General features: G+C 38.7%; 1 protein-coding gene across 4 annotated transcripts in view; it reads right to left on the minus strand.

The window, feature by feature from the left end:
• The window catches only part of NUP35 (nucleoporin 35), a 45,436-nt gene that overhangs the window by 17,070 nt on the left and 16,279 nt on the right, over positions 1-12,087 (minus strand). For all 4 annotated transcript variants that reach the window (XM_071216227.1, XM_071216226.1, XM_004448222.5 and 1 more), the window contains exon 5: positions 41-182. In XM_071216227.1, the coding sequence (XP_071072328.1) occupies positions 41-182 (142 nt within the window). The remainder of the gene's footprint in view (positions 1-40; positions 183-12,087) is intronic.

Genomic DNA, 12,087 nt, shown 5'->3' on the forward strand with positions numbered 1-12,087 from the left:
GGGGAAGGAGTTTAAAAGGTAAATGATACAGAAACCTTACCCAAACACAGTCACCCAAGTGTCATCGAGGTGATCTTCTGAAGTCAGAGAATCTCCTTGAGTATAAAAAGGATCCAACTGGGCAGGAGATAATGTAGTCTTTCGTGGTTGGCCAATATTTGCTGGACTAAATATACTTTGTCCTATATTAGTATATTTAGTAAGTTAGTTACCATTATAAACACTTTGGTTTCTTTTAGAAAGCTCTCAGTTTTAAATGAAAAAATTATGTAATAAGTTGGTAATTACATAAATAGTTCAAAATATACAACGATGATCAAGAATAATGTCAAACTACCACACAATTTAAGAGGAAGTCAATAAATAGGCACAGTTTATGATTTTCAAAAATGATTATTATAAATTTAATGAAAAGCTTTAATTTCTGGTAAGACTAATGTCAGAACAATCTCCAGTCAACCTCATAGATTTCTTCTGCTGGATTCATCTCCCAACCCTACCACTTTCTTTGTGGCACCACTGTCCTAAAAACATTCAATAATGAGTCACATCCCACAGAACAAATACAAATAGCCTTAGCCTCAAGAATATGGTTCCAGCCTCATTTTTCCATTATGCCCCCTAAAACACAATATCTCTTCTTGTCCCTAAAATGTGTGTGGATGCAGTTTTCTTTTATTCAGATCATTCAGTTTAAAATGTCTGCTCCCATTCTTTTTTTCTTATCATTTGATAACAGCTACAGATTGAGTGCTTTCTGAGTCCAAAGTGTCATGCTATATGGGTGTTCAACATGCACTATATTCATTTTATGGAATGAAGCATACAAACTTTTGTTTCGTATCTGTAGTAATAAGGATTTACTCATTCAAGAAATATTTTTTCAGCACCTAAATACACACCAAGCATCACTCTTAAGTACTGAGAGACAGTAGTGAACAAATCTGACAAGAATCTATTCATCATGGGAGCTTAAATTCCAGAAGAGAGAAAAATAAGTAAATATTTAGTACGTTAGAAATCAGAAAATGCTATAGAAAAAATAAAGCAAAGAAAAGAGATAGGGATTATGGATATATGAGGGGATTTATGATACACATTTGCATATTAAAAACCCTAGAAATTTCTAAGAAATCTTTTTAACTTCATTTAATCTAAAATCTCCTATACTTACTTGACCACATTTTACCCCATAAAACACACATTTTGGTAAATGCTGATCTTGTGTCAAGCACCTCCTATATGTTTTACAAATATGTTTCAAAGGAAGAATTTACAGAGACAAAGCCTATTAGGAAATAAATTATAAAGCCATTACACAAATCCAAAGCTGAGATGCAGAAAGGGTTAAAGACTGAATTTAATTTCCTATTCATTAATACAGAATGATGTACTCAGAGCCATACAAAGCTTTCTTAACAAACAAGCTATATGCATTGACCAGACACAGTGACACACTGTTAACTCTTCACAAAGAAAGACTAGAGAGTCAAGTTACTCTAGAGATTTTATCATAATTCTCAAAAGTTCAAATTATATGACAAAAAACTAGCCAAAAGAGCTCATCCCAAATTATTTTAAGAGATCATTATTAATGCTAATTCCTTATATTCCAAATGCTACTGAATTACAAAAATAATAGTATCTTCAATGCATAAAGGAAAGAAGACAGCATAACATCTTCTTTTTTGAAAAGCATGTAACTGTTTTTAGGTGCTCAAAATTGAATGGCACAAGGCAAGTGTTGCTACCCTAAGCCAATCACTTACTTCAGTGGAGATCATCAAGTAGTGGGAAGATGGTATGTTTTTTAATCAGTTCACATTGCAATATATTACTTATTGTCAGAACTAGGGCAAGTTTTTGAGTCTCACTTCTCAAATATTATAATAAAAACTTCAATAACATTAATGACGATGACAGCTAGCATGTATTGTACTAGCTGTACTAGTCCTATTCCAGGTGCTTTGCATGTACTATTATTTTATACTAAAAGCAATTTTATGAGACAGAAATTATCATCTTCATTTTACATGAGGAAAGTAAGACACAAATGTATATAAAAATACCTATCTTGTACCGTTGAAGATGAGAGAGCATGTTTAATGCACCCAATAAATGTTAGTTTCCTTAGTTATTATATCCATAAATGAACCTGTAACACATGCTTACCTGTTACCCCAGAACCAAATGGGATAGTAGATAGACCAGAACTCCGGAAAGTTAATTGTTTTAACAATAGTTAAGTTTAATAATAAATGATGCAATTGGTACAATTATTCTTCTGTGTCAACAGTCCAAACATATTCATAAAATCAAGTCTAAAAGATTTTTAGGAATGAAGCCCATCTCTTGCCTCCACAGTATCATACCAAAACTACATCCACAACAGGATCAAAAGTTAAAGATATCAGACAACCAGCAAGATGGCAGTGGGGTAAGGAGCTCGTTAAGTCAGCTGGTGCTACATGGCAGTTAGTAATCACCCAGAGCTATCTAAAGAACCTGTTTAGGGCTCCAGGAGGCTAGAAGAACATCATGCAACATTCTTGTAAAGAATGGAAAGAGGAAACTGCCTACCTGCAGAGAAGATTGGTAACAGAGCACTCCGCACAATGGAGGCCGGTGCCCATCCTCCACTGGTGGCACAAGCTACCTTGGGAGCTAATCTGTGGGTGGAATTGGAAGCGCCACTACCCAAAAAGGAAGAGGAAGAGACAGTTGGGCACCAACTTCAGCTACTGATTAGTAAATTCTAAGAACAGCTAAAGTTCAAACCTGTCCAAGTCATAGAGACCAGTAGCTGCTATTTTAACTCTGCCCCTGGCATGATGGGAAGCAGGGAAGACTGAAAATTATAGTGCTGGTAGGGACCAGCTTTTTCCCAACCAGACTGGGTTGCAGCTCTAGCCTAAGCCCCAGCCCCACCTCCAGCAGGGAGGAGCCTGGGGGAACCTGCACCAGCCTCTCTGGGAAACTACTGACCTCACCACAGAGGCTGGTGATCATCCTACTCTGGTGACACAGGCTGCTTCAGGAACTATATTGTGGCTGGAGTTGGAAGCTCCATTTCCCAAACACAGGGGAGAGAGAAATGGATGGCCCCCAACTTTACTGATTAGTAAATTTGGCTGCCTTAAGCATAACCCTAAGAACAGCTAAAGTTTGAACATGTTCCAAGTTGGAAAGAGGCTAGTAGCCCCCATTTTGACTCTGACCCCGGCATGAGGTAAAGCAAGGCTGACTGAAAATCATAGTGACAACAGACTGGCTTCTTCCCACTCAGAAGATAAGGCAGCCCTAGCCTAGGCTTCAGTCCCATGTCTAACAGGGAAGAGGCTGGCACATGTTGCACCAGCCTCTCCAGGTAACTGCAGATACATTCAGCTGGCACAGACTGAATAGTCAGAAGATACCGGGCAACTTCAGTCATTGTGGACCCACAGGGCATAGACTGCTGCCCACACATGCACCTTCATCGCTGCCCCAGGCAGGGAAGAAAGGGGTGAGAAGTTTCATCAGTCTCTCTGGGCAACTACAATCTAGGCCTGCACAACATGGATTATTACACACAGCTGCAGCTGTCCCTACCCTTGGCAAAGGAGAAAGTTGGCAGAAGCTTCATCAGTCTCTTAGAAAATGAAGGCAGCTTGAGCCTGCATACCTTACAATACCAACTAAATCCCTGGCTCCTACTGCACAACCCTCAAGGGAGAAAAGCAAGAAAGCCCTAAACTAAAAAGACAAGGTACACCCAGAATAAATACATCTAGTAAGCCAGATGCCAAGACACCAATAAAAAATTACAATCCACACCAAGAAACAAAAAGATAGGGCCCAGTTAAAGGAAGAAGATAAACCTCCAGATGACATAAAGGAGTAGAGACAAGTAATCATAGATGTTCAAACAAATCTCCTGAATAAATTCAATGAGATGGCTAAAGAGATTAAGGATATTAAGAAGGACACTGGAGGAAGCAGATTTGGCCCAATGAATAAGGTGTCCACCTACCACACAGGAGGTCCAAGGTTCAAACCCAGGGCCTCCTGACCCGCGTGATGAGCTGGCCCACGCACAGTACTAACGCACGCAAGGAAGGTCCTGCCATGCAGGGGTGTCTCCCGCCTAGGGGAGCCCCACGCACAAGGAGTGCACCCCATAAAAAAAGCCGCCTTGTGTGAAAGAAGTACAGCCTGCCCAAGAATGGCGCCAAACACATGGAGAGCTGGCGCAGCAAGATGACGCAACGAAACAAGACACAGATTCTGGGTGCCGCTGACAAGAATACAAGCGGACACAGAGAGCAGACAACTGGGCGTGGTGGGCAGGGAAGGGGAAAGAAATAAATGAAAAATAAAAAATAAAATATCTTTTAAAAAAAAGAAGACATTGGATGATCACAAAGAAAAAATTTGAAAGCACAGATAGAAAAATAGCACATCTTATGGGAATGAAAGGTGCAATAAATGAAATTTTAAAAACACTGGAATCATGTAATTCAGATTTGAGGAGGCAGAAGAAAGGATTGGTGAGCCTGAAGAAATGGTTTCTGAAAGCAAGCATATAAAAGAAAAGATAAAGAATGAAAAAATTTGAACAAGGTCTCAGGGAACTAAATGACTGCAAGAGATATCCAAATGTACCTGTCAGGGGTATCCCAGGAGAAAAGAAAGAAAAAGGGGCAGAAAGAATATTTGAAGAAATAATGGTAGAAAATTTCTCTATCAAAGGACATGGATATCCATGTACAGGAAGCACAATGTACTCCCATCCAAATAAATCCAAATAGACCAACTCCCAGACACATACTAATCAGAACGTTGAATGCCAAAGACGAAGAGAGAATTCTGAGAGCAGCAAGAGAAAAGCAATGCGTAACATAAAAGGGGATACCCAATAATAAGTGCAGATTTCTCATCAGAAACCATGGAGGAAAGACAGTGGTGTGACAAGCTGCCAGAGAAAAACTCCCAGTCAAGAATCTTATATCTAGCAAGACTGTCTTTCAAAAATGAGGGCAAGTTTAGAATATTCACAGATAAACAGAAACAAAGAGTTTGTAACCAAGAGATTGGCTTTGCAGGAACTACTAGTGGGAGTGCTACAGTCTGAAAAGACAGGAGAGAGAGGCTTGGAAGAAGAGTAGAAATGAAGACTACATCGAGGAAAAGTAACTAAAAGTCTCAAAAGAGTAATGAAAATAAAATGACAGATAAAAACCAAAGGTCAAAATGGGTGAAATAAGCACATGCCTTTACAGTAATAAGAGTAGATGTAGCTTGGTGGCTAAGCGCCTGCTTTCCATGTACAAGATCCTGGGATCAATCCCTGGTACCTCATTAGTTATTTTATGACATAACAAAAGCATACAATGCAAGGTGGTAATAATAGGATGGTATATGAGGGAAAAAATATACTCTAATGTAAACTATAGATTATGGTCAATAGTACAATTATATTATTCTTTCATCAATTGTGAGAAAGGTACCACATTAATGCAAGGTATTAACAATGGTGGAGAGGGGATGGTATATGGGTAAGCTGGGTTTTTTTTACATGATTTTTCTGTGAACCTACAACTTTTCTACTTGAAAAAAAATGCTTTTTTAATTTATATGGAAGGGTAAGGAGCCTCAAAAAGGCTGTCATTATGGAAAAGAATACAGTTGGAAGACTCATACTTTCCAATCTTAAACCTTATTAGCACAAAAACCATCAAACCAATGGAATCTAAATGAAAGTTCAGAAATCAACCTACACATTCATGACTGTGGCAGTTTGAGATTATTTTATGAATCCCAAAAAAGACAGAGATTATGTTTGTGGGCTGGGCTACTCCTAGGCGAAGACCTTTTTCAACCAAACTATCTCAGTGAGGTATGACTCAAGTTGAGTCTCCACCCTCTTGCTGAGTCTGATTTAAAAAGTAGTTATTTTTGATCCTGCCATGTAAATGGTGCAGAATCTGTGAAAGACAGTTTGTCAATCCCTCAGAAAGTATAGAATTACCACACGAACCAGCAATCCCACTTCTAGGTATATACCCCAAAACAATCTGCATATCAATGTTCATAGCAGCATTATTTACAACTGCCAAAAGTTCAAAGTAACTCGTGTCAACCAACAGATGAATGGATGAATAAAATGTGGAATATACACTCACTGGAATATTATTCAGCTGTAAGGAATGAAGTTTGTTGTTTGTTTTTTTTTAATTTCTCTCCCCTACCCCCCCCCACCCCGGTTGTCTGTTCTCTGTGTCTATTTGCTGTGTCTTCTTCTGTGTCCGCTTCTGTTGTTGTCAGCAGCATGGGAATCTGTGTTTCTTTTTGTTGCGTCATCTTGTTGTGTCAGCTCTCCGTGTGGGCGGCACCTTTCTTAGGCAGGCTGCACTTTCTTTCACGCTGGATGGCTCTCCTTATGGGGTGCACTCCTTGCGCGTGGGGCTCCCCTACGCGGCGGACACCCCTTTGTGTGGCACAGCACTCCTTGCACTTATCAGCACTGCGCATGGGCCAACTCCACACGGGTCAAGGAGGCCCGGGGTTTGAACTGCGGACCTCCCATGTGGTAGACAGACACCCTAACCACTGGGCCAAGTCCGTTTCCCGGAATGAAGTTTTGATACATGCGACAACATGGATGAACTGTGACAACATCACGTTGAGTGATATAAGCCAGACACAAAAGGACAAATATTGTATGATCTCACTGATATGAAATAATTAGAAGAAGCAAATTCAGACAGTCAGAAAATAGAATATAGGTTACTAGGAGCCAGGGGATAGGAAATGGGGAGTTAATGCTTAAACTGTACAGTTTCTATTTGGGGTGACAGATAAATTTTAGTAATGGATCATGGTAATAGTACAATTTGGCATACGTAATTAACAGCACTGAAGTATATATCTGAATGTGATGAAAAAGGGATATTTTAGGCTGTATATATGTGTGGTTGTTTGGAACTGTTTGTTCTGTTTTTAGGAGATACCAAGAATCAAACTCAGGATCTTGTACATGGGAAGCGGGCACTCAACCACTTAAACAAAAAGCTCCTCCCTGGAACTGTATGTGCCCCAGAAAATCATGTTCTTAAATGTAATCCACTCCTGTGGATGTAAACCTATTATAAGACCTTTTGGGGAAACGGATGTGGCTCATAGATAGAGTGTCCACCTACCATATAGGAGGTCTAAGGGTTGGTTTGATACACAGGACCTCCTGGCTTGTCTGGTGAGCTGGCCCACGTGCAGTGCTGCCGCGCACAAGGAATGCCGGCCCACGCAGCGATGTCCCACATAAGGGTGCCCCCCCACTCAAGGAGTGGCCCCTGTGCAAGAAGAGCCACCCCATGCAAAACCACAGACTGCCCAGGAGTGGTGCCACACACACACACACAGAACTGACACAGCAAGATGATGCAACAAAAAGAGACACACATCCCCAGTGCCACCTGATGAGAATACAAGAGGACAGAGAAAAACACACAGCAAATGGACACAGAGAGCAGACAATGGAGGGGAGGGGGAGAGAAATAAATAAATCTTTTTTTAAAAAAAAAAAGACCTTTTGATTAGGTTACTTCAGTTAAGATATGGCCCAGGGGGGGTCTTAATCCTCTTACTAGTGTCCTTTTTAAACAGAATGAATATGGAGAAAGAGAGAGTATCAAGCAAGATGCTGGAAGGAACAGAACATAGAAGAGAAAGGAGAGACCAGGAGACACCACCATGTGCCTTGCCACGTGGCAGAGGACCCAAGGATCGCTGGCAGGCAGTCTTTAGGAAGAAATTAATGCCTTAATGATGCCTTGATTTAGAGATTTTTCTCAGCCTCAACACTGTAAGCTAATAAATTCCCATGGTTAAAATCCAACCCATTTTATGGCAACTGCTTTCAGCAGCCTAGGAAACTAAAATAATATATTACTAGACTAAAACACAAACAATGAACCTCACTGTAAACCAAAGACTACAGCTAAAAGAACAATTACAAAAATGTTTTTTCATCAATTGTAACAAATCTACCACACTAATGCAAGGTGTTTATAATAAGGTGGTATAAGGGAATGCTATATTTATGCATGATCTTTCTTTGAACCTACCACTTCTCTAATAAAAATGAAAACGGGTAAAAGACTTGAATAGATATTTCTCCAAAGAAGATATCCACGTGGCTAATAATTTTATGAAAGGATCCTTAACATTATGAGTCATTCCAGGAAGGCAAATCAAAGCCAGAGTGAGAAACCACTTCACACCCACCAGAGTAGCTACTATTAAAAACCAGAAATTTTAAAGTGTTAGAAAGAATGTGGAGAAATAGGAGCATTCATTGCTAGTACAATGTAAAATGTAAATGGTGTAAGACAGTTTGGCAAGTCCTCAGCAAGTTAAGTATAGTATTACTACATGAACCAGCAACCCCACTTCTAGGTATATACCAAAAGTATTGAAAGCAGAGACTTGAACAGATATTTACAGAATTATTCACAAATGCCAAAAGAGGGAAGCAACCCACATGTCCACTAAAAGATGTATGGATAAGCAAATTGTGGTGTATACATACAATGGATTATTATTTAGCTATAAACAGGAAGAAGTTTGAATAAATGACACAATATGGATGAACCCTTAAGATATAGTATTGAGTGAAATAAGCCAGACACAAAAGGACAAATACCATGTATTAGTCAGCCAAAGGTGTGCTGATGCAAAATACCAGAAACTGGCTGATTTTTATAAAAGGTATTTATTTGGGGTAGGTAGGAGCTTATCGATACCAGGCCATAAAGCATAAGTTACTTCCCTCACCAAAGTCTATTTTCACATGTTGGATCAAGACGGCTGCTGATGTTTGTGAGGGTTCAGGCTTCCTGGGTTCCTCTGGGTTCCACAAGGTCCGCTGTAGACTATGAGGCTCTCCAGGCTTTGCCTCTCTCAAGGTCAGCTGTAGACTATCAGGTGAATGGCTCTGTCTCTTTCCCCAGGTATCCAGCTTAAGACTTCCGCATCAAACCCCAACGTCAAAATTCCAACATTAAGACCCCTCAACCCTGTCCTATGAGTCCCCATCCACCAAGGGGCAGGGACTCAATGCCCTATTGATGTGGCCCAGGCAAACCCCTAATCATAACTCAATCACGCCCAGGTACAGACCAGATTACAAACATAATCCAATATCTTGGAATTCATAACCATATCAAACTGCTATATACCACATCTCGTATATGGAATAATTAGGGTATACAAATTCATGAATTTAGAAACTAGAATACAAGTCACCAGAGGCTGGGCTGAGAATGGGAAATGGGGAGTTGATGCTGTTTTGATACAGTTTCTGTTTGGGGTGATGGTAAAGGATGGTGGTGTTGCCGGTAGCACAAAATTGTGAACGTAATCAACACCAAAGAATTATGTTTGAATGTGGTTAAAAGAGGAAATTTTAGGAATATGGTTAGGCTAATGTGTCAATTCAGCCAGTTAATGGTGACCAGCTGTTTTCTCAAGCAAGCCCTGGGCTAACTGTAACACAAGGGCACTTCATGGATTTTAACCATCAGTGAGCTGATTGTATAGATGGCTGGTTACATCTACAATAAACTAAGGAGATTGTTATCAGCAATGAGTAAGATCTCATCCAGTCAGTTGAAGGTCTTAAAAGGGGAAGTGATTTGAGAATTCATATCTCCACTTCAGACAGCCAGTGTCTCCTGCAAATTATGAGGACATTCATCAGAGTCCCTGGTTTGCAGCCTGCCCTGCAGAATTTAGATTTGCACATCCCCACAGTCACATGAGACAATTTTATAAAAGCTCCTACTATTTACAGATCTCTCCTGTCAGTTGTTTCCCTAGAGAACCCTAGCTAATACAAATGTTACAAAAATAATTTTTAAAAACCACAGAATTGAACAACACAGTGCCTGAACCATAATATAAACTATGGACTACATTTAACAGTATTATATTAATACCGTTTCATCAATTTTAACAAAAGTACCACACTAATGCAAAGTGTTAATTCTTACTACAAAGTCACGACTTTAACACATAAAAGATAGTAAAAGGTATTTTATAAAATGTGAAGCTACTTCCTAAGTTTTATATTTTGTATTACCATTAAGAAAGTAACATGTAGTTATGCTACATGATGTACATACTACATGAAGTAAGAAGTTAAATGAAGGTTCAAATTGGGACAATCATTATGACCTTTCAAAATGAAAATAAATGAAAATTAAATCTCAAATGAATAAGCAATCTAATTTTTCGCTGTTAACTACTCTAAAAAATACATAATTATTCATACATCATCTAACACTATTTACATAACTCCAGCATAACTGTCCCCTATCTTTAAAGTTTAATTGCTCTACTGATTTTACCTCCTTTCAATCAGACTTTTGATACCCACATGATGTGCTTTGTAAGATGAAAATAAAGTGTGCCTATTAAACCACATCAAACTGAACTTTTAATGTGCCTCCTTGATAAATCACTATTCACTCATTTTTATAAGACTGGATTAAAGTAGAAGGCAAAAGACCTCATTACCCTTAATGAAAATGTCTTCAAAAAAGAACAGATTCAATTATTTCAAAACAGACCAATGACTAAATGAAAATACAAGAGCTAGAAGGAGTGGTAAATTTAAAAGAGATCTGTAAATGAAACTTGGCAGGCAAGTTTCTGGGAGTGCTATGTTATCTTCTTACCATGAAACAAAGTAGCCCAAAGGCACATTGAACACTGGATACAGTAACACACAATCAAACATGATGACTAGAACACTTGTGTTCATCTCTAATTCCACCCAGACACTTAATGACAGTCACTCTATAAAATCTCAGGTTGGGAGACCACAGGTTCTAGCAAAGGTATGACAAATGCTGGGCTGAAATTAAGGAAAACTAGCCACACACATAGAGTCATAACAAGGCATTATAGTAAGGAATTAGATTCCAGGTCCTTCTATATCCTAAGCAACTAAATGACTATCACTCTCCCACTCTGCCCCTAAGAGACCAAATATTTAGTCTCAGAAGAAAATGAACCTGAAAGACTCAAGACTCAGTCCAGGCACAGTAGAGGGCACAACTAAAGGGACTGATTATGCATTTTTAAAAAAGAGACTTCTCCTCTACTTAAAACAACAGTTTAGACACTAAGGCCAAATATTAAGAATTTTCTTTGAGAAAACTTAAATGAAAAAACCTATATAGGCTAAAATTCCAAGACTTCCCAACTCACTACAGTGAGTTGGCTTACAGTAAAGACCAGGAAGAGATGACCTAGCCTCTCTCCACCAATTTCCCTTTCCTCCAATGTTGAGCCCTCCAATGTTGAGCCCTACTCATGCATACAGATTCCAAGCAATTTTTTTACTTTTTCATTCAGTATGCCCCCAACAAGAATGAAGAGGAAGTAGAGAAAAAATAAAAGAAAACAGACAATATGAGCAAGAAAAAAATGATCACTTATTAAACTCAGTGAGTTGTTTTACCCAGGAAACAAAAAGAGGATACTATTTTTCATTTACATTGCAGGGACTGGGGTGGGGGGGGACACGCTCTTGGAAATTAAAATGAATAATCATAAATCATCATAAATTAAAAATATTCTACAAGTTTTGTGAGCTATAAATATGATTAAGCATTTTTCTCTTCATCTTTTTTATTAATAAGGAGACCTTGACAATGTCTTCTAACTAACTGGTGTTCATCTATCTTTCTGAACACAAGAGGAGCAACTAAGTTAATAGCTGGAATTAGATGAGATAAAAGAACCCTGAAAGAACATTTTAGGAATAAAGTTTTCATAACTTGTTGAGCTGAATTTTTTTTAAATTTGAAATAAAGTTATTAAAAAACAGACAAAATATATAAATAAAAATATTTAAGAAGTGGAAACTGAGATTGAGGAAATCTCTCAAAGTAGAATAGAGATATGGAATACAGTAAGGAAGAAAAAGAAAATCAGCCATCTCTATAGTGAATGACACCCAAATAACAGGAACTGTAGAAAGAGAAAACAGAGAAAACAGGGGGAAGCATATATCAAATTAATCATGCAGGGAGGTTTCTC

The sequence above is a fragment of the Dasypus novemcinctus genome, chromosome 7, assembly GCF_030445035.2.
Source record: "Dasypus novemcinctus isolate mDasNov1 chromosome 7, mDasNov1.1.hap2, whole genome shotgun sequence".
Classification (NCBI taxonomy): Eukaryota; Metazoa; Chordata; class Mammalia; order Cingulata; family Dasypodidae; genus Dasypus; species Dasypus novemcinctus.